This window comes from Gavia stellata, chromosome 3 (assembly GCF_030936135.1).
Source record: "Gavia stellata isolate bGavSte3 chromosome 3, bGavSte3.hap2, whole genome shotgun sequence".
Lineage (NCBI taxonomy): Eukaryota > Metazoa > Chordata > Aves > Gaviiformes > Gaviidae > Gavia > Gavia stellata.
In genome coordinates this window covers 68,707,668-68,731,852 of record NC_082596.1, presented here as the reverse complement: position 1 = coordinate 68,731,852, position 24,185 = coordinate 68,707,668, and the positions used below count along the sequence as shown (strand labels likewise).

General features: G+C 38.2%; 1 protein-coding gene across 1 annotated transcript in view; it reads left to right on the top strand.

The window, feature by feature from the left end:
- GABBR2 (gamma-aminobutyric acid type B receptor subunit 2) overlaps positions 1-24,185 on the top strand; it is a 506,706-nt gene that overhangs the window by 272,035 nt on the left and 210,486 nt on the right. Inside the window, exon 8 of the mRNA XM_059815457.1 lies at positions 15,599-15,659. Coding sequence (XP_059671440.1) covers positions 15,599-15,659 — 61 coding nt within the window. The remainder of the gene's footprint in view (positions 1-15,598; positions 15,660-24,185) is intronic.

Genomic DNA, 24,185 nt, shown 5'->3' with positions numbered 1-24,185 from the left:
TTAATTTGGGAGAAAGGAAACTTCACTTTGTATTCAAATGAGTGCAGTCCTTTCTGAATAGACGTTAGGGAAATTAGTGTACGTTTGTATATTGTATTCTCTGAAGAGTGCAATTATGAGTCAATCAAAAGTGACCTGTTCTTTTGAGTGATATTCTGCCACCATCAGTCTTCTGGTACACACACAAATATTTTTTTTCAAAATTTAAATATCTGAATATTTCCAGTATTTAAAAAAATGTAGAAAATGTTTTTTACATTTTCAAAAGAAAACATTTTAACATTTTCCTTTCAAATAAAATATTTTTTAAATCTGAAAATTTATTTTAAGCCCTTTTTCCATGTGAGAAAATTCTGTGGGGTTTTTCCTGATTTCCAGCATTTTTTTTGTACTTTTTTAAAAATTTATTCTTCTTCCTTTTTTATGCAACTAAGTAAAAGTAAGGGATATACCGATTTCAAAGTCTCTTAAGTATTAAATAACTGAAGTGTGTTTTTCTGCCAAATTATCAAAGGACAGCCTTAGTCACTTAATGAGTAAGTGACAAGATACAAACTTTCACTACACAACGTAATTAGTAATGCCCATTTGTAGACATCATTTAAACTATGTGTCAGTAAAATGTAGTAAATCAAACCTAAGACTAGAAATTCAGGGTCTCTGTTTGCTGAGGAGGCCCAATACATAGGCAGCTCTACCTCCTGGGCAAGCCTGTCTGAGTGTGTGGGAAATGTAGCAGAGTATATCTGCCTGGTTTTCACATAGTAGTCTGATGCAGGGTCACAAGAAAAATGAGTGAAAAAGGCAGCTAGAATCTAGCTGTAGGAGAGGTGACCCCAGGGTGGACTGAAAGGGCTAGGAGAGGGGACATCAATATCAGCTCTTGAACTTGTATTATTGAATATGTTCATTTATGCCTCACGCTAAAAGTAGGAGTGTTATTGATGCAACTTGTTGATAACATGGATTTGAAAGGCACTTTTAAGACAGAGGACAATTAAAATATCATGTAGGAAGAACCGAAGGATCTTGAGGGTTCCAGTAAGAGACAATGGAGGAAATAAAAGTAAAAAATGCAAGGGTATGCACTGCTTTAGACATAACAGGGGCATTTAAAGATGTCCAAGGTTCATACAGCAGCAGCCCAGAATGGTTTCTCCCTAGTACCATTTTCAGGATGCTGAAATTCAATCCCTGCCTCCGTTCTGGAACATGACATTCCCTATACACTTTGTGCACAAGAGAGGCATTTCAGACTGGGTAGGTAAAAGCCTACCTCCTATATAATATCAATTTTTGTGGTGGAAAGGTAACTCAGCTGTTTTTTTCCCCTCCCTGTGGTGGCTCAGAGAATACCTAGTATGCTGAGAGGAGAACTACTTGTTCTCTACATAAATATCAGCCAAAAAACACAGGGGGAAAAGCTGTTTAGTTCAAATCATACTGTGAGCCTAAGAATGCGTATATGGCTAAAAATAAGAGGAACTTGAACGCTAGAGGAAAACTTAAAAATACCAGAAGATTCAGGTTCCGAAACAGTCTTTTGAAGGGAATGATGGAAGTGAAAAACTTCCCGTGCTGAGTTTTATAACTCCAAGAAAGGGCTTAGATATGAATACAGCCCCTTGCAAATACATTGATGGGTAGTAATTCCCTTCCAGTTCCAAATGTACTAAGTCTGATTCTACCTGTGCTCCTCTTGAAGCTAGAACTGAGAGCAGTATCTTAAACATACATGCAAATTTTTATTTTTTTTTTTTTTTTTTTTGAGCTGAGAAAGGGGATTCATTAGACCAAGCTTGGTAGCCTGGAAATCTGATTGTACTTCCAGACTCAAACTGATCATGTTTTCCTATGTAAATTTACACTCGCCTGGGTGCATCTGAATTAGTCTGCACGATATGGTGTAGATACCACCTTGGGTATGAGAACGTTGGGGGGAAAAAAGAAAGAGCTATTTCATGTCATTAGTTGGACTTTGCACACTGCCTTGAGTTAGAAGAAAAGCAAAAAGAGGACTCACTTTATTAATAACTTGCATTTCTTCTCATTTCTGCAAATTAGCTGGTGTGACTTAAGGGGTGCCAACGAAATATTATCTCTTGCCTTGTTTTCATCTCCCATCATCATGTCCGTAGGGAACCTTGAAGCGATTACAAATAATATCTTTCTTTAAAAAACACATTGTTTCTCTGTTAAGTCAGTGTGTATTCTAGATATGTCTCAAATTTTTAGTATGATATTGATTTTAAATTATTTTTAGGCAGAGAATGTATTTGAAACAGCAAAGTATTTCACAAATGTTTTTAAAAGCATCCATCACAGTGGGAAGACATTTAAATATCAGTAAGCCTTAAATTTAGTGTTCGGAAAATGTAGGAAAAATGATCCCAAAGTAACACCATTACTCTTACCATTGCTTTATGGAGTCTGAAGAGAGCTAGACCTTGGAGCGCTCTGATACCTGCCAGCTGGAAAGCTGTTACGCTGTGCTGTGTAGGATCTAATGGTATATGACACTGATCACTCACAACTCAGAAACTGAACTAAGCCTCTTCCAACGTCTTTGGATCTGACAGTTTTCTGAAGAACATGGAGACTGCTGTCTTTCCTCAGTAAAACTGCTACAAGTATATAAATAGAGAATCTTTAAAGTTTCAAAACTGTGCCAGTTATATCTCACTGATTCTCTGCAGGCTGTTGGCACAGGTTAGAATGGCCTGAAGGATTAAAATGGACAATGAAAGGGGCTGAATTTGATTTATGAAGACTATGTTGGTTAGACCTCCTTCCTGCCACTGTCAAGCCTGTTCAAATCTCCATGCCCAGCAACGCTAATGCTCTTCTCTGCAGCTTTTGGTCAGAATTTGATGCTGATGAAAGCATCACCTGGAGGAATGCAGTACTAAAGAAGTGGAAGAGGATGAAACATGTACTTCATTGTCATCAAACGTAGCTGTTTTCAAGAGTGCTTTCTGATATGGAAAGCAATATAGACAAAAAGTGAAATTCTAAAGAAAAGTAATTCTAAGAGTCCTAGGATTAGAAACAGTTTAGCCTAGGCTTTTTAGTTTTACAGGAATAGCCACCTTGTACATCACAGTAATTCTGACAGTTGTCAAGTAAAGCCAAAACTACAACTGGGCTAAAATAAAAGGCTGTTAGAAGCTTGCTGTAAATTTAGATGAACGAAGAGTATTGTTCTTCCATTACAAAATGGAAAAATGTCCCATTTCAGTGACTGTCACTGGGAAATATGTATTAGAAAGTTAATGTCCTGGACAGTTCCTGTGTGCCTTGAGCTGCCTTAATTGATTCACCAAAGAAAGGTTTAAAATTCTCTAGTCACTAGAAACATTTCATGAATATTAAATAAAAGGGTTTGTGTTCCTGTATAAGAGCTCATACTGAGTAAAGAGGGAAAATAAGTGTTTGTGTTCTAGGCATGGATGGCTGTTCACTAAAAAACCCAGCCTTTTAGCTGCTTCCAAATACTCTTTCCTGATCAGCATCAGCTCACACTTCTGCCTGCAGGGGATTTTTCAGATGTAGAGTAGCCATATAACACTGGGAATGAGTCTCCTATCATAGCCTTTTCTCTAGCCAGCATCAAGAATCATCCAAGAATGACAGGTATTCATACTTAAAAAGAGATTTGTAAAGCTGTCCGGTCTTTGTGCCTTTTTGTATTTTCCCTTCTCATTAAGGCAGTTTTGAATTAAAGTTGCTCGCTTAGAAAGATAATAGTCTTAAGATACTGTGCTTAGCACTTGCACGTGAATAATGCCAGTGTGCTCTACCTTAGATACAAAGACCTTGCTAATAACACAGGCTGCCTGCTCGTTAGAAAGAACATAGTAAACCAAGTACTCTCCTGCTTCCAGCCAATGTGACAGAGCCCGGGCAGAGAGTAGGCAGTGGCTCTTGCAGTCTTTCAGGTCATCATCAGAACAAATGAAATACAGCCTGTGTGGTTGTGCTCTCTGCTGGGATTAATGTAGTTTAAAGAAAATGGAAGAAATTACTTCAGAACATCATCTGAAATTGCAGTGTTGAAGAGCTAGCACTGCTGCTTAATGCGGTGTCCTTAAAAGGCTTTATGCCATCTCTTCTGATTCATTCTTATAAAAGCAGTGGGGAAAAAAAAAACCACAAAACTGGTGGTGGAATATAATGTGCTGTTATGCTGTTTCTACAGATACACAGAGCTGGAAACTGAAATCATGAGGGACTCAACCTCAAAAGAACAATTCTGAACATCACCTCAGCAGTTCATATTTACTTTTTAATACACACTGAAAGGGCTTGAGTTCCTAGTCCCAGTGCTTCAGACTATTTCCACTTCTCTTGCCACCCTGAAAGGCAGGTTGTTTACATCAATGTTTTTACACATGTCTGAAAGAGATTGAGTCAAGAGTAAAGGAACTTTTTTGCTTGTGTTTCAGAGGCCAACCATAGATCAGGAAACTGGCTAAATATTAGTTAGTCAGCACTCAGTTACATATATCACCAGACTTGAAAGCGTTTGTTGCGAACAATTCCTGTGCCTGTCATTTTGTTTCCAAAGTGTTTAGAAAAACTTGCAAAAAAGTTTGTCAAGGATCTATGTTTCATTTTATTTTCTTTCCTGTCATGCTTTTAAACCTAAGACCACTTAATGACGACCATATTTTAGGCAGCCAACAAAGAGCTTACGTGAGCACTGGAAGAGATGGCTCACAGCAGAAAAAGTATCACTGGATAAAAATGATATGGCAAGAAAGAATGGCAAAAAAAAGCATCTAACAGCTTTGCCTTGTGCTAACCGTAAGCCTAGCTGTATGAGTAAAAGCACATTAATAAGTGACAAAGCATAAAGGTTTCTTATTTCTTCACCTGCAATGGCCAGCAAGTGCAACATTCTTCGATGCATGATTTACTGGCTGTTCTTTTTTCCCCACCTTCATCGGCTTATGAATTGCCGGTATCTTGTCAGGAACATTATTCTCTTACACTTGCTTCTGTGTGTAAAACGGAGTGGTCACATGTTAACTAATCATACTTTTGCTTGTTGTGATGAAAAAAAGGCTATGATTGTGCTGTTTCATTTCAGTATAGCTGTGTAAAATTGTGTGTACGCATCTAAATGCTAATCTAATGGAACAGCTTAATCTGGGCTTATCTCATGTCATTGTGCTGGCAACAGCACACTTTTGTGCAAAGACTAGTGATGACAGAGGATGCCGCTGAGATGGAGGGAAGAAATTTCATCCAAAGAAATTCTGTCCATTCCCCATCTGATTCCTGCACTTCCCTGAAAAAAGAGATGAAGTTCTGCCCAAAATATGGTAAAGTTCAGATAGCAAAATATTAGTAAGAAATACAGGCACCCTTCTACACAGGAAGAGCATCTGTGTTTCAGTTATGGATAGCCTTCCTCAGGAAATAAATAAGAAAATTGAAAAAGAGGTTTAGAGAGAGGAGATAGGCAAAAAAAAAAATCCCCTCTCCTATAAAGAGACTGAATGGACAGGAGCTCTTCATTTAGAAGGGAGTTAAGTGGCAGCATGATGAAATCATGATCGTAAGGCTTACAGTACTTTGTACAGTACTCCTAGATTCAGGATGTATGTGAATGACAGGCACATAAAGATGTCATTATACTTGATCACCTTTTCCCAAAATCTGAAACTTATAGTGCTGGTCCTCATTTGCCATTCCTTCCAGGCCAGCTGTGAAATATAACTGTCATTCCTATCATGATATTAGGAGATGTACAGTGTAGCCATTTTTTTGAGAAAACTTGTTTTGGGGAAATGCTTGTAATTCAAGATGGTTCACTCTAAAGGAACCAGGGAATTTATTTTTCTTTTTAATTTCTAGAAACTCTATTACTTATTCTGTAGACCTTTAAGGGAGACGTCTGCCAAAGCAAAGAGCACAACTGGCCAATGCCACAGGCTACTTGTATCAGCTGTTGTTAACAGAAATCTTTTTTACTAAAATTGCTGGATAATTTTGCCTGGAACAGTTTTTGCCCTGAAAAAAAAAGAAAGAAAAAAGAAGTGACTTTTATATGTCTCTTTCCTGTGTTCTTTATTTCCAAATGGCCTCTGATGTGAACCTGTACATCTTCTTGTCCTGTATTTTGTTCATGTTGAAGCAGTTTCTGTAATCTATTTAAAAAATCATTAATGTTTCCTGAACTCTGAGATAAAGCTGATTTTCCACTTACCTTTCTGTCTACAAAGAGTTCACAGAAGAAGCCACATAAGAATATATGAAGTGTCCCATGAGTCAGTAGACTGGTTCACCTCCCAGTCCTCTGTTTCTAAAGAAAACAAATAAATAAGCAAGCCTCACTCAATGCAAATTTCAGAAGTTCACTGCCTGCTGTGCAAAGGAACAACATGAAAAACATCACTGATTTTTCTGTTTTAGACCAATGTCCTAATGGTTTCAATGAGTGCTTCCTAGTTCCAATATTACGGGATTTGGTGAACCTCATTTCTTCATTCTTTTCCATCGGAGTCATGATTACCATATTTTTTTCTTTTTTCTGCACACTACTGTTCCATCAAGTTATCTTCCTTCTTCCCCACTTTCTTTCTCCATAACCCATGTTTTCGTGTTTGGGAAACTTACTTATTTGTGAGTACATTTTTCAAGCATTATTCCTGTGGTGCAGACAGATATTTAATGCTTAGAAGTAAGCATGTTCATTTTTTCCTGATGTTTTATGCCTCCTCTGTCATAGCTAGAACACAACTATCTGTTTAGATGAGAATGGTGGTATGGCTTCATTTAGAAAATGTTAGCCAAGGCCAGATTTTTAGCTGTGCTTCACACCTGCTCTTTGAGCTGCTCTGCTGCTGCTGCTCTCCAGACACCAGTGTTCAGTTACCCAAATCTTTTAGAAAATGTCGTAAGAGAGAAAACAGGCAGGGAAAAAAATCCATTTGGATCATAAAATATTTCAAATTTTAATCTTTGATCTTGAAAATTTTGACAGAAATGCCTTTTCTGAGGATAGTCTCAAGGCTTGAAAAGCAGCAGTCACTGCATCTGCTTTGATCAAATGTTCTAGAAACGTTTTATCCACAGTGGTCTAAGGATATAAAATCATGGATTCAGGAGCATTGTTCATTTTATGGAGCATTTTAATTTTCATCACCCTCTGCCTTCTGCTCTCCTCTCACTGTTCCAAAGGTGACAACTACCTCTTTATGCCACAGGGGCTGACAACTTTACTGCTGTCTCCTGAGTATCCTCTCTTGCAATATGCTTACATCTTCTGAGCTCAGGTCTTTGTCTCCAGCTAATTGCGTGATGTAACTAGGTTGAAACCAGAAGAGTTGTGCACAGGCTACCCTCAGCTGGAAGTTTGGTGTTTTGTTTCAGAAGTGAGGTTAGACTTGTAGAGCTAAATGCTTGTTGGGTTACTCTTAACTATATTGTTTCATAGACGAAATGATACTCCTTTTCTCTATAAACACTGCTGTCTTAGACGTGATGTTTGGAGGGTGGGAGAGGTTATGTATGACAGCATGTAGCTCTTCACTGCCTAGAAGTTGCGGAGCCAAGAGCCACAGAATGCCAGCTGGCTGTTTTGTGTGTGTCAGGGAAGGCATGTCTGTAGCTAAGGAGTCCTGTGTGAGTAAATCGAGCGTGTGTAACATGTGAGTAGCGGGCTGTGTGGATTGCATAATCACACAGAAAGGCTTCTGAAAGGAGCTGGGACTAGTAGAGGGTGTCTCACACCCTCCCTCCTAGCTCTTTCTGCTAGCACCTGCACCCTTCTACGGCTCCTTTGTGCTGGCTCTGCTTCTGGCACTGGAAAGCAATTCAGAAAAAACATCTCCCCCACTTGCCAAAACAATACAAAATAAAACAACAACAACAACAAAAAAATCACTGAATACATTTTGCTGCTATAATAGGCCACTACAGCTCAGGTAGGGGCCTGATGGGTGCTGAGCTACCACCAGGTAGGTGTAGGACTGTGCAGCTAGGAGCAACATGGGAGGGCACAACCTGCCCTTTGGGTGTTAGCAAGCTCTTAGGTTTGCTGTCCTGTGATGCTTTACCCTCCTTGGCTCCTGCTTTTATTGGATTAACTCCAATAAGGACACTACAGGATTAGAAGTACACCTCGATTTCAGCAGATGTCACAGAACTTAAAAGGACAGTTTTAATTATATACTCATTATTCTTTGACAATAATGCGCTGTGTTTTAAATTAAAAATATAAATTCAATTGCCATAGTTATCCCACTGCTTTCCAGGTATTTCTGCATGCATTTATTTAAATGGTTTACTTTATATTAAATATCTAACTCAAGAACCCCAAAAGTGACCGAGTTAATTTTTTTTTGGAAAAATACGAATGGTCACTTTTGGACCAGGTTTGACTGTGTAGGCACAGGCATTTCAGGGAAAGACACTGGGGCTAAAAACTGTTATGTGGGGAGATGACTTGCCTATAGGGGAGAGTAGCCCAGTTTCCTGGACAGTGAAGTGGGACTGAGGCAGAGCCCTGAAATGTATTGGCCTGTTGGAAAAAGCTCGGAGGACACGAGTCCTGTGGCATTTAATTGTCTTGCATTCAACTGCGATGTGTGTGTCAACATAGTCATGATGTCTCCTCTGATGAACGGGTATTTGTGTTATTAATTTAGCTTGAATATATAATTATGATGATTTAAATCAACAACAAGATACCAAGTATAAGCTGAGTATATAATACAAATTTGAATAAATAAAAAATTGTTTGGTGCCATGTGGGGGGAGACTGTTGGAGAAGGAAGCAAGCATGATCTAAAGTAAACCTTTTCTAGGTATAGTACTGAAAATCACAGAAATAAATGCTATTTGTTTATTTATCCGTTTACTATATTTGAGATACTTTTCAGAATAAAATACACAGTAAATGAAATGATGGTCAAGGTGTGGACCTCAACCTCACTGAGAGAACAGTTACGAATCTTCTGAACTCTGGTTTTATTTACTGATGAAGCAAGCTAAAGACATGAATGAAAAAATGTGTTGGCAGTGGATTTCAGTGTATGAGGAATGACATAATTCTAAGTTTGGCATGGGCCTATGTCCAGAGCTGAATAATAATACTGCTAGTGATAATGCAAAGAAACTTTTAATAAATACTAGTCCTCCATAGGTCGAAAAGAGCTTAATGACATGTTCATAATACAGCAAAGTTACTCACTTTTTATCCACCAGGAAAAAAATAAAGTATAATAAAAAGTTGCTTCAAAGTCTAGACAAATGATTAAGTGCTATAAAGATAGGGGGAGTCCCATGTATCTAAAATAAAGTTAACGTTGGCTAATATTTTGTGAGTGCAAATGGATGATTGTTGTGGACTTCTTATTCTGACCACAAATAAAGGGCTGATGGCTTAAGAGAACATCAGTTCAAGAAAAAAGGTCAAGATCGTACATCCAGGGAGGATAGAAACTGTTTTTTAGTAATGAGATGAAATGCAGTTATGCTGTATAACAAAGTACATGTGAGTAGGACAAAAAACAATGTTAGGCTTGTAAAACAGAGCACATAGAACAAGGCAGTACACAGAAGAAACACGGAGATGATGTCCTTCTATGTGGCAATTGTGAGACCGACACTGTTGAAATGTTTGGTCCAGTTCTGGTTGTCATCATTTGAAAAGGACATTAAAGCACTGTCTTTTGGGGGAAAAAAAAGCCAAGCAATTACAGGAAGAACAGCTGGATTCAGAGACTTATCTAAAAGAACCCCAAACAACAACAAAACCACACAAAAAACCCCAACATAAGCCTCTGTATTTCTATTGTTCAATTCACCTAACTTGCAGTGTGCAACTAGTATTGTGTTCCCTTATGGGATGGTTGCACATTTAGGAAAAATGAGCAAGGTACAGTTGTGTAAGGCTGCATTATGAGTTATCACAGAGTCACAGAATCATTAAGGTTGGAAAAGACCTGCAAGATCATCAAGTCCTACCATCAACAATTATGCAGCTGCAATGGATCCCAAATATAGGTTATTGGGAAGCTGTGTGCAGCAGTGGCTGTACATACCAGCAGCAACATCTGGGGTACCACACTGTGCCAGATGGAGATCCTTCAGCTTCTCTTCCACCCTATGTTCACATCACTGACTATTGGACTCCAAGCCACATAATTTCTATTTCCTTCCCATCATCTTTTCAAGGATAATTGCTGATGTGAAGGTGCCTGTCCACAGCTCAAAGTTGGGCAGATCAGTTATAGAATTGGTATTTACTCTAGCATCACTTTTGCAACTAGTGAAGAAAGAAAAAAAAAATATCTGTAGATGGTAGATTGAAGAAAATAAAACAGGTACTAAGGCACCAGTGGGGTTTCCATCAGTCTCCATTGGGATGATCTGTGTGTAATGAAGAGGAAAGATTTGCTGATTAACTATTTTAATGTATAGTAAAATATATTGTTTGGTTTACGTGAAAGTAATTAACTTGTGTAGTTGATTTAAAGGAGAGACATCATATTTTGCATCTCTCGAAGTAAAATTATTATCTGACTAGGAAATATTGTTTGAATCCAAGAGTCATGTTCTGAAGTATTGACAGTATTGACATTACTTCTATTATTTTTCTTTAAAAGAGTACTTCTTATCTGTACAATCACTGGTCCTTTTCCACTAAGTATCTAAACATGCCTATACAATGTCACCAAAACACTATGGAAGGTAAAAGAGGATTTTGTCTGTTGTTATATTAATAGTGATTTCGTAAGATCTAGATTTTATGGTGGGTCACACTGTAAGCTGCAGTCTGTACTGGCACATGTGCTAGAGTATGTGGTGAGGTAAATATAAAGGACAAAGTAGTACTAAGACTTGCTTTTGTAATGTCAGAGCTTAATGTGTGTATTAGGAATATCTATTATTCAAACATCCACTACTTTAAATAAAGAAAAAACACTGTTAGTAATTTATGAATCTCAAGCCTAAAGAAGATAACACTCTAGCTAAATCTTATGGTATGTTACCTTGGTGGCAAAGAAATGACTTGACGTGAGCCATAGAACTCATTAGATTATAACTCACTTCTCATGCCATAAATCAGCACATCATTTCTACACAACACATTTCTGAAACACTGGTTGGCTTATTTCTTAATAGCATTGCCATAAGTTTATAAAATAAAATGCTACATTTTATTATATATTTATTCCACTTTTTTACCCCAAATGTAATTCTCTTATTTTTCATAAAATAGCAGGGAAAGCATAGAGCAACAGGTGACTTTCATTAGTTTCCTTCCTATTCCTGTTTTAAGTTAATATTTGTAAAAGTGAAATGAAGGTATTGCTATTCATACAAATTCTCAGTGTTGATGAGGAGTGCTCCTTTCTGCCACGCTGGCAGAACCAAATACTGTAGCAGGAACACTATGTCTGTGTCTGCTGGGGCTACCTAAAGCCCTGGTAAAAATCTAGGAGTGTTCCCTCACCCAGCACTCAGGAATTTTTGAGTCTTGAAGGGTTTAAGGTACTTGAGACACTGTAGCTACTTGTCACACATTATGAAGCAGCGTGTTCCCCAGGATATGAAGCAACGTGTTCCGAGGAACAAAGAACCAAGTAGTAACTGTAGCTGCGGTTGCAGTTTTGATGCCTGGGTAGCAAATATGTACTGCCATTGTCATGGATTGCACTAGAATTTTCTGCTTTGGGGCTTCTTACCGATATGGTTTTTTATTGATTTTACCTTTGAAAACAGATTTATTCATTAGATTACACCTGGAATAAATAGTGGATTTCTATTTATCAAAATTATTTTTTCCTGTTAGTATCTCTATGTATAACACAGAGACTCTGTAGTCTGTGACCATCACCCAAAACAATGTCAGAAATCATAAAGTAATATTTAGAAATTGTTATTCCTTTTAATAGCGTATTTGACTTTTTAGCATTTTCCAGTAAGCTTTAATGAAAGGGAAACATTGCACCCATTTTTAAAAAGGGTAGAGAAGAGAACCCTGGGAACTACTGACCTGTCAGCCTCACCTCTGTGCCTGGGAAGATCATGGAACAGATCCTTCTAGAAGCCATGCTAAGGCACGTGGAAGACAGTGAGGTGATTCAAAACAGCCAGCATGGCTTCACTGAGGGCAAGTCTTGCCTGACCAACCTAGTGGCCTTCTATGATGAGGTGACTACATCAGTAGACAAGGGAAGAGCTACAGATGTCATCTATCTGGACTTCTGTAAGGCCTTTGACATGGTCCTCCCACAGCATCCTTCTCTCTAAATTGGAGAGGTATGAATTTGATGGATGGACTGTTCAGTGGATGAGGAATTGGTTGGATGGTCACATCCAGAGGGTAGTGGTCAACGGCTCAATGTCCAGATGGAGATGGGTGACAAGTGGTCCCCTTCAGGGGTCTGTACTGAGATCAGTACTGTTTAATATCTTCATCAATGACATAGACAGTGGGATCGAGTGCACTCTCAGCAAGTTTGCAGACAACACCAAGCTGAGTGGTGCGGTTGACACACCTGATGGACAGGATGCCATCCAGAAGGGCCTGGACAAGCTTGAAAAGTGGGCCCATGTGAACTTCATGAGGTTCAACAAGGCCACGTGCAAGGTCCTGCACAAGGGTCGGGGCAAACCCCAGTATCACTACAGGCTGGGGGATGGAGGGATTGAGAGCAGCCCTGCCAAGAGGGACTCAGGGGTACTGGTGGATGAAAAGCTGGACACGAGCCAGCAATGTGCGCTCACAGCCCAGGAAGCCAACGGAATCCTGGGCTGCATAGAAAAAAGCATGGCCAGCAGGTGAGGGAGGTGATTCCGCCCCTCTATTCTGCTCTGATGAGACCCTACCTGGAGTACTGCATCCAGCTCTGGAGTCCTCAGTACAGGAAAGATGTGGACCTGTTGGAGCGGGTCCAGAGGAGGGCCACAAAAATGATCAGAGGGATGGAACACCTCTCCTATGAGAAAAGGCTGAGAGAGTTGGGGTTGTTCAGCCTAGAGAAGAGAAGGCTCCAGGGAGACCTTATTGTGGCCTTTCAGTACTTAAAGGGGACTTGTAAGAAACATGGGAACAAACTTTTTAGTAGGGCCTGTTGCAATAGGACCAGGGGTTTTGAACTAAAGGAGGATAGATTCAGACTAGAGATAAGGAAGAAATATTTTACGATGAGGATGGTGAAACACTGGAACAGATTGCCCAGAGAGGTGGTAGATGCCCCATCCCTGGAAACATTCAAGGTCAGGTTGGACGGGGCTCTGAGCCACCTGATCTAGTTGAAGATGTCCCTGCTCATTGCAGCGGGGGCTAAACTAGATGACCTTTAAAGGTCCCTTCCAACCCAAACTATTTTATGATTCTATGATTCTAAAGTAAAACACTGTGATTGAATATTTTTGCAGGTAACAAGGACACTTTCACACGAGTTGTTCCATAACTCTTTCATCACCAACATCCATATATTTATTTGTCTACTGCTTAGATCATTATAAGCCACAAATCACAGCAAAGGGAAGGTGATAAAAACAAATACTTCTAAACCTATAACTGTTTATATGTTTTTTTAAATCCAAGTTTTTACATTTATTCAGAGCATTCAGACCTGATTTATGTTTTGTTGATAGTTTCAGAACATGTCAACGAGGATGTATGTATTTATCTCTAGTCAGCAGATGCATATGGTGTATGTCTGTCCTGCTGAATGATAAAAATGTGGGTGAGTTTACAAGAAGCAATAATAATATTGCAAACCAGTTGCAGCTGGAATCTAGAAAATTTTGTGAGCTGGTATATTATACTATTAATAATAGATGACAGTCGTAGATGACTGCCATCGTAGATGACAGCAGTGTTTCTTGCTGTACGTTTATCTATAAATAGCACGCTAGTAGACTACAACTTAGAGTCCTATTATCTTGTAATATAAAAATAAGAGGAGGCAGAGTTAAAGTAAAAAGCAGTAAATTTTAAATCAAATTAAAAAGTATTTTTTTCCATACATTGAAAAATTTAACTATAGAAATCTCTGACACAGGTCACAGAACCAAGAATTCAGACTGGATTGATCATAGATATATATTTGCGATAAGTGATACTTGCATAGCATTTTTACAGCTCTTTTCTTCAATATTTTCTACTATTTTTTACTTAAACCAAGTAGCCACTTAAACCAAGTAGTCAAATGCATTACGATTTTGCTCAAATAAATGAAGCGTTATTAAAACCTTCTTCGCCAAACTAAAGGAGATCTGGATGAAGGCTGCTAAGGTGCACACATAAATCTGCTTGCTAATGTTTTATGTTCTCTCCTGGAGCTGTGTTAGCAGCCACTGGATGAGACTTAGCTCAACTGTATTTCAGTAGGAGCAGCTCCTGTGCCCTTCTGTAGCTGTTGCCAGAATCTCTTCCATTACCACTGTTCATTTCTCTTGCTGTCTTTTTGTCACAGATTGGGCCTTTTGTCTTTTAAGGTTTAGCACAAGGTAGCTTACACTTATTGAAGAGTGTAGTCTTCTATTTATCAAAGGGAAATGGTGTTTTGTGGCTTACAGGAAATGTTGGGTGAGTGTTCTGTACTACACATCTGTTCTATGGTTCCTTGCAGGGAGCTGGTTTCAGTAATTCAGATGGTTGCCTTCAGTACATCCCCTTAGTGACCAGAAAGGGTTATCCAAAAAGGGGCTGGCTTGCACAGAGAAATGTATTGTAGCCTTACATATTTATAATTTGGTTTCTCTTACCCTGATGTCTGCTAAAACAAAGATTAATGGAGAGGATAATAATAAACCAAACTGGGGATGCAGTAAAACAGCGATCTATATTGACAGAACTCAGCACTCCACTGCAAGTTCAAAATATTAAAAATACTTCTTAGCATAAATGAATGAAAACCTCTTCTTTCATACTCAATCACGAAAGAGCTGAAGTAAGGAAGAAATTTAACGAGAACTTTTCTTAAGTCAGAGAGATGGGATGAAAGATTGGAATAATTTGCTAGGGCTATGTGAGGAAGTTTCAGCATTACGTGACCATTATTTTGAAGAGTAACAACCTGTAGCACAAGAAAAGGTAGTACTGACTTAAAGGCATTATGTTTAAAAAGAATACTAGGACATGTGTGTTGATGTAGTACAAAACCAAGCGACAAAAGCTACAGATATCCATAATCACTGATATAAGTAGATTATAGAGCCATTTGGAGAACCATGTGATGAATGAAATGGAGAACCATTTTCTTGTATGATCTTTGATAGCTCTTGCATATCCTTGATAAAAACAGTCACACAGTGAAAAATCAATTTTTTGCATACCTCTCATCATCTGAGATTCAGTAAGTTACTGGCTTTATTGTCCCTCCATTTCTATCCATGAAAAGTGGGTGATAACACTGGTCAACTTTCTAAGGCCATTTGAAATCTGTGGAAGAACGCTTTAAGGAAGTGTTACTGAGTTATTTTAACTTTGGTTGAATCTGCTATCGTCAAAGTTTAAACTTTGCTTGGGTAATTTTAATAGTGAATGGAAAATAATTGCAGTGCTAATGAAACTATATTATGAGAGATTTATAAAACTTTTAAAGAATTTATTTATTTTATTTAGGGTCAAGTTGTTTTCAGAAATGGAGAGAGGATGGGAACCATCAAATTTACGCAGTTCCAAGGTAGGTTGCAAACACTTTACTTTTCATTATAGTCATGTATGCAGTTTCAAACCTGTGTATCAGTTGGATTTGTTTCAGGATGTCTTAAATATGAAACATTAGTTTGACAAGAAACTGCTTGGAAGATGCAGCAAGATACACTTATAAAGTTTTGTTACCTGTTTAAAATACTGTGTTTTGAACCCTGCGTGCTCTGAGGTATTCCCAGATATTTCCAAGAATTTTTCTAGAAGAAAATCCACATACTTATAGAAACTACTGATCTATAAAACTGTACTGGTCAGCTAAGCATCCACTCCTTAATACGGTTGTTTCCAAAAACCATATCTGAAGAGAAACTTAGAGAGTTTTTTTGCTGTTAAGCTCTTTCAAGTTTTGTTTGTGCTCTCTGAAGACTCACTTTTGACATTGTGCAACTGCTTGCTAAAAGTTGCTTCAGGAGTCAGTCCCTCAGCGTACAGAGGACACAAACTGCTGACCTCATCCCTTGGAAGCAACAAAGTCCACAGTGCGACTCGCCAAGCCTGCTGCCTTCTCTCAGCCTGACCTGCTCCTGCAGGGAATGGTCTCAGCAGCAGAGACCACAAATGCAGCCGCGGGGATTTGTCGAGGGTCATTTGCACTGGGAAGAGGTGCTTGCTTGGGAGAGTTTTCTGCAGAAACGGTGATTCATGGAAGACATGTCATAGTTGTTTCTACAGTTTATAGAATGCAATTCATGTTTTTGTTCCTAGACTGAGACTGAGATAAAACCGGAGATGATTGCATTTGGATGGTCTCATGAGAGTAGTAGTGAGAAAGCTGGCAAATCCTTTTCAGACAATGGATGATAAAGAAGCTTGCACTCCCTATATCTTCATGAGATAATTTTAAATATAATCCTACTGACCAAGTCACAAAGGCTCATCCTTTGAACAGAAATTGTCTGCTGTATGGGCATTATTATTAATTAACAGCAATGCACTTGAGGGGGATCTGTTCCTCATTCTAATCTACTGAAGCAATCTTCGGGATTGCTCTTGCCTTCACAAACTGTAACTGATGGTATTAACTCATGTTCCCTGAAGCATTTCTACCCGCTAAAACTTTGCAGACGTCATCTCATGATAATATAATTTAGAAATTCTTGCTCCACACTGATGATAAAAATATTGTTTGTTTCCTCTTCTTCCCCCCTTTTTTTTCATAGTAGCAGTGTTTACAGCCACATGAAAGAATCATGAGAAAATATTGTAAGGGGATTTTACAAGACGTGTTTATTAATCAGAAGTCTGAAGGAGCCCTTACGCATTATGCCTAAGGCAGCTGTATGTACCCTGCTAGAGCATCTGGGTGAGGAGGAAGTTTGGCACATTCCCTCTGTGCATTAAGGGTGTGATTTGGGTTCATGGGGAGATGCGACATGCATCTTCTGAACTAATCTGGAGGAGCTATTTTTATAAAGATTTTTATTTCCAACCATTCAAACTAGAGTTTCTTTATAACATTTTTCAATTTCACAGCAGACACTATTTAATACCAATGGTTTTACCATCAATTGAAGTACTGTTTGGTCAGTAAGAACATAGGAGATAGCCGCCCATTTTATAATTCCTTGCAGTTGCATAATGACAATTTCAGAACTGATTTGGGCACACACCATCAACCAAAGGTTTCCAATTAACCTACAGGAAAAAGTTTTTTTATAACCCAGGTATCCTAGGAAGAAATGCAGGAGAAGGGCTGGATTCTCTGTCATGCAAGCAATAGTCTGTCAACACATCTGAAGTCTGGTCTGAAGTTTTGTTCTTACTAATTTTGGAAATGAAAAGAATGTACAAAAAACATACGAGAAATTGAAATAAGGAACAGTATAACAACATAGGTGAAAGTAATCTATCTTTGTTTAACTGCAAATTATATTTTATTAATTTTTTTCTGTTCTTTCATTGGAATTGTTTTTATACAAGGCTTTTATATTCAATACATGTGGCAGAATTGTAGAAATTATTAATTTGTTCAAAAGAAATATTTATTGGTTAGGAAGCTTTCTGAAACATTCACGTCAACTTTTAATAAATCTTAGACTATTGGGGAAGTTCCTAATAATGAAAAGAAGTTAATTAAGTCCAGTACTTAAAATGGTAAATGAGCTTTTCCTTTGTCGTTATAGTTGTTAGGTGCTTGAGACAGATATGCAACTCATTTATTAAAATTTTTTAAATATAATACAAATCATCGTGAGTTCTTGGGAAAAAAGACCACATCAAGATGTCTTGTAAATGCTTTTATGAGATTAATTGTAATTATGAGTATAGCATATATTCAAGGTATTAGCAGCTTATTATCCAAACATAGTAATTGGGAATCATCAGTTTTAGTGTTCTGTATCTCACGAGTCATTTCTTCATCTACACCGTTTTACAGTTTTATTAACAATTTGAATGAAAATGCACAGTTACCACAAATAATTCAATGCAGAAAAATAGAACAGGTAAACAGGTAATCATATATCTGAAGCAGGATTCCTTGTCAAAAAACGCTGTTCCTCATTTGCCAGAGTAGAAAATTAGCTGGGTAGACTCAGGAGCTTAATTTTCTGTTCTTTGCTGGAAACTTTTGTGTTAATGATGCTATCTGCAAACATTTTGGCTATGGAAAAAGTAGACAACCATGTCTTCCAGAGGCGAGAGAAAACCAGCCTGTGAGGGTTCAGAGGGTAACTGCAGTATGCCTGACACCCTGTGATGAAATTTTGAATAGGTGGTTTGATTTTGAAACTAGGTATAGTTTTTCCCAAACTCATGCTAGTCATATCTCTTTTTTCAGCTTCTGTGCAGCCTGTTACTTTTGCAAGTGGTCAAACAGATGGTACCAGAGATAGCTGTGACCAAACTACTTACTGCTTTATAGATCATGAATACCACCCAGCAATGATTTAATGTGCAGCAGAGGACACAAAGCACATATAGCAGCATTTTGTTCCCCTACCTTGCTGGTAGATAAAGAGCAGTCTGTCAGTCTAGCTCAAACATCCAAGTGATGTTTGAAGCTGGCATCTTTCCTAATGAAGCAATTTTTCCACGGGTGTAATTAAAGGACTATTCTCACTGTCAAACACATAGTTGCAGTGGATGGCCAAAATCTTTTGGCTAGTGAGAGCTGAAAGAGGATCCTGGCAACTGTTGTGTGCATATCAAGGAGCAGGGAGGGCAGCAGCAAACCTGAGATTGTAGGTTGCTGTGATACAGGAGGCTGCAAGAACAGATACATGCTTGTCCTTCAGAGTGTTTCGCTTTGCCATATCATTTCCGACAAATCTGACTGGAGCCTAAACGGAACCTTGCTTTCAGTCTTATTCTTATTTCTGTGAGGCATTAGAGAAAACCTAAGAGACTTGTGTGCTGGAATAGGTTAAAAAAGAAAATTAAAGCTAAATTGTAAACAAATACCAGGAAATGTGCATAAATCATGCTTGTAGATCAGAACAAAAGTCTGTGGTAGTGCATATGGAGAAAACTTGAAGAAAGTGGGTGGTCATCTGCTGTGTCTTTTTGGGAAGAATTTAAGAGTTTCAACTCATTTAACCAGATAATAGATATGACGTTTGTGAGTGTTGAAGGCTGATCTGGATATCAAGCAAGAGTGAGAGCGTGGCTTGTAAAGTGTAACACCCTTGGTCTTCTTAGAAAGGGCCTTACTGAATTTCTGCAGTAAAAGCCCCAGATGTTCTTCTCCAAGTTTATTCAACAGAAACAGACAAACAAATAACTACTCTACAGTCAAGAGCAAGGTACACAAGAATCCAGAGCAAGGTACACAAGAATCCAGGATTGCTTTCCTGGAGCCTCAGTTCATCTGCCTAGCTCTGGCTTGTTTGCTGTCCACAACTGATGCAATGAAGGACACATTAGCAATTCTCCAGAATCACCTACAGATACAATAGCTTGTTCTCCAGGGACATCAATCCAGCCCTGGAAAATTTTCCTTCTATTATTCTAAACACAGCCCAGCAGACTCTCAACTACTTTTGGTTCTTGCTTCCATAAGGATTCATATAAATAATGAGACTAATTGCCTTTGAATTTTTTTTTATATTTAACATCTGTCCAGTATATACCCCACAGACCCAATTTGTGGATTTTATTTCTATGATAATGTTGAACAAATGTAATCCAATAAACAGAAATATTTAGTGACAACTCTGAAAACTCAGATTTGAAGTATCTCATGTCATATATCTGGAATCTGTGGTGTCAAATATCCAGTGGATTCAGATTTCTCTGCTTCTGTAGTATATTTACAAAGTGAGAATAGTGTCTCCTTATAAATATCAAGTTTTTTCAGAGATTAAGGAGTACCTTTGCATAGCTGGGTATGAACTTAGAGGAAAAGTAGATGAAGAAATACAGAATTCTGTTGGCTGAGCAGAATTTGAATAGTGAACAATAAATAATCACTAGTGTCATGTAACGGACAAGAAAGATCTAAAACAAACTGCATGCTATTTATCCTTGGCAGCTGGACTCTTCTGGAAAAGATCACTATGTTATTATTGACTATAATTTTGCACACAAAAAAGGGAATTAATTAAGGAGTCAGGAAAGCTTGCTTCTGACACATCCTAACTGGAGTGCTTGACTGCAATCACAAAAATGTGTATTTGATAGACTTCTTGGTGTGCCGTATCCACTCCATTTTATCTGCATGTGAGTAGTGTAGTTAGATTGCAGCCATTCATATCCTAGTGACCACTGTTTTTTTTTAGCTTAGTGATCAATTCATCCTGTTGAATTAAGCCTGTTAAACAGTACCCATGGTGGTTTATAGCTATTTTCCAGCACAACACACACATGAACCACCTCCCGCACCGCCCTGAACCTGCTTTTTCAGCTTCAGGGCAGTTAGTGGTGACTACGTGGAACCTTTAATCGGTCCCTCCCAATTGAAATCCCCCTAAATAATAGTTTTCTACCTGCTGTCAGATGTTTCAATGCCAGTTCATCCTGATAGTCTGAACTGTGGTATACAAAAACCCACTGGTGCTATCTTGTCTTATAGCTTGTCATTTAGAAAGCTGATTCAACAAATATTTTAGGCATTGCATTTCAGTTGCACTACCTCTGCGGAATACCACTTCTCTCTTTTGTTGGCAATGCCATTTTCTTAAGCGATTTGGAATAGGGGTTTACTGATTTACAGTCCCATATCAGTGAAAAGAATAGCCTCCTAATATGAAGAGATATACCAAGTAGAGTCCTGAAAGGATGTGCCTTAAATCTGGAGTCACTGAATATTGACATTGCTGATTAAGAAGATGAACTAAATTTTGTAATTATCAAATGTACAATAGTCTCTGAGGGAGCCAGCAAGCACAAGGGGGACTAGAAAAGGATTCAAAAAGTTATTAACAAATTGAAGAAGTAATCAGGAAAAAACAGAATGCAGTTTATTTAGGTCAAATGCCTGGTGCTACATTGGGAATAAACTGCTGTACAAATACAAAATGGGGAACAATTCACCAGGTCACAGTTATACATAAAAGGAACTAGCGGTTACAGTGGGTCACAGGCTGAACATGAGTAAGCAAAAACATGCAGAGGTAAAAAAAGGAAAATTCTGTATGTATAAATCTTTTCAATCTACCTAGTGCCAAGAGGCTACAGTTAACTCCTGTGTCCAGTGCTGATTTAAGGAAAATGTGTAAAGATGACAGAAGATTAAAAACATACCTCGTTATGAAAAGCAAAAGATCTAGGCCGCTTAGAGAAGAGAAGATGGTTGAAATACATGACAAATTGCCGCTAAAATGTTTGCTTGTCCTGCCCTCCTTGGCTGGCTGAGAAGTAAGGGATTTAAATAGTAGCAGTGGAGATTTAAGCCAAATATTAGGAAAAACTTTCTAATGAAAAGGGTCTTTAAACTCTGGAAGGTGCATAAAATTGCTACCTCTGGAAGTTTTGAAGAACAAGTTAAACAGACCTCTGAAGTGGTGTAGAGGTATTCATTGTGCCTTGAGACAAAGAGATGACTTTTATTATATCTTGAGGTCTCTGCTAGCCCAGCTGTATTTAATCTTGAGTTATCGCTCCTCTGCAGTGTCTGTTACGTGATTCTGACACTCTGTTTACAAGTGCTCATCCACTTTATGCTACTATTACCATTTGTTGTATATCATTGAATTTTTTCTAGTAAGAGACATAGGATAAGCATGAAACCCTAGACTGGTGGTTAGGTTATTTGTAAGGAGGAAGCATAGATTTAGTTGCTCTTCCAACATCAGTTCTATGTTTTGGGTTTTTTTTCCCCATTAAATCCAATGTATTATTTGAATGTAAAATGCTTAAGTAATCTTTGGGGCTTGGATCCCTCATCCAAGTGAGGATCATAACTACTAATTGGTTATAGTGTCAGGACCTCTCACCCTTTGTCTTCTGGTCTATCAGTCTTGATTTTTTTCCTATGTTGTACAAGATTTTTAGCGGGACAAATAGTGAAAGTCATTATCCAGACATATGTATAGCCTATAAATAGAAAAAGGTGAAAATTACAGTTCTCCTCAGGCAGAAAGTGAATTAAAGTTGGGATTTCCCAAGTATATGATGACTCTTCTAACCATTTTTATCTAAATAGGTACTATATGAAAGGGAATCGCTGCACCTCCCCTTCTGCTGATGCGTTTTAAAGAAGTGACTCCCAATCAGTTCTTGACAGAAAGGGGTGACTCCTCGCCCCCAACACACACACAAAGACATACACATTTTAAAAAAAGCACTGATAATTAGGAAATCTATCAAGAGATACCATTTATCTCCTGACAACCCCAAACAGAAAAGTGAAACTTATCCCTTGTCTGTATACCAAGTTGTGGGATTTGGAGTGCAGAGATTTTGGTGTTTCGATAGCTAATGATGTAGCACCTGATAACCTGTTTGGATCTGATCATAACTATTTGTATATCTAGTGCATGAAGAAATGCAGTATTGGGTCAGATAACAAGCTCTGTCCAGCTCAGTATCCGCTTGGTAACGGATACTGAGGAAAGGATATGGCATATGCCAGTTTTGGGTATCTGTAGCAGAACAGGCATATATAGAATTGTTTTTTTCTCTATTTTACACTCTGAGTTCCCAAGGGCACATATTTTAATGACTTTTTGAGCTGGAGGGTGTCTTCGGACCATCAGGTTTAACAGTTGTATGTGGATTTATCCTCTATCAATTTGTCATATCTCTCATGAATCCATTTATACTTTTGGCCTTCAACACACCCAGTGGCAATGAGTTTCACAAAATAATTATGCATGTAACGATTAAAGCCCTTCCATCTGTTTGTTTGTTTGTTTTAAACCAGCTCTCTCACAATTTCATTGGGCATACCCTGCTTCTTGTAATGTGAGAAGCAATGAGTAATTGTGTCTTACTCACTTTCTTCATATCATTCATGTTTTACAGATCTCTCTTATCAATTACTGTCTTTTAGAAATGCGAGTCCTTGTCATCCATTTAGTTTTTTCATCATGTAAAAGCTGCTCTGTAATTCTAATAATCCCCACCTCTTCTGATACTCTTATTCCTTTTTCGCAAGAGCTTAACGAGACCCACATGTGGCAATGAAACATTCACTGCCATACCTCACACTCCTGAATAACCTTTGCGTGTTATTTTGACTGCTTTCCCAATATTCTGTCCCACTACATTCGTCTTCTCTTTGCCTCTTTGGCCACCAGTGAGCACAGCACTGATGTTTTCAAAGAACCAGCCACAGTAAGTCCAACATCTCATCCTGGATGCTATTAATTAATTAGTACCAACAACTACGTATGTATACTTGCTATTATTTTTCTCTTGTATGTTACTCTGTACCTTGCTAGCACTGGACATCGCCTATCATATTATTATCAGTATCTCAGGCACCTTTATACCACTCTTCTGTCAGATGAAAACATAAAGGAGATTATATTTTTATATATGTTTATAGCTGTTTTCCCCTTTTGTTGTCAGATTATTTTGGACATGTTTCCTGTTCAATTTCACTTTTTGTTCCGTACCTACTAGCAGCAGTGTTTTCCCCTGAGCCAGTTATTCCTCTTGTAATCTATTCTATTGGTATTATTTACTAGTAGTTAGAGGGTTTGTTTGTTTGTTTAGTTTTTATAAATAAATATGGAATATTGTATTGAGATTCAGGTACCTAAGTTGTGCATGTATATTGTCAAACTGGAGAAAGGACAGATAAGAGCTACAGAAATTGTTTGGGGTATTAGGGCATTACTTACAAAGAAGGATTAATGGGATTAAGTGTGTGGAGTTGCTAGAGTCACCTCATTTGGAACAAGCCATATTGTGTGGATATAAATTTCAAGGCCAGGGAGAGTGCACTGAAAGGGTACGCTGATTCTGCAGCTGCTGGTTGTTACGACAGCTAATTTTGTTTACCTGAGCTAGCTTTAAACCGGCCAACTGGGGTGCTGCTAGCAGTGTAGCGACAATAACGTGGAACAGACTGTAAGCTGGAAATCTGCCGAGGAGCAAAACAAGCATTTTG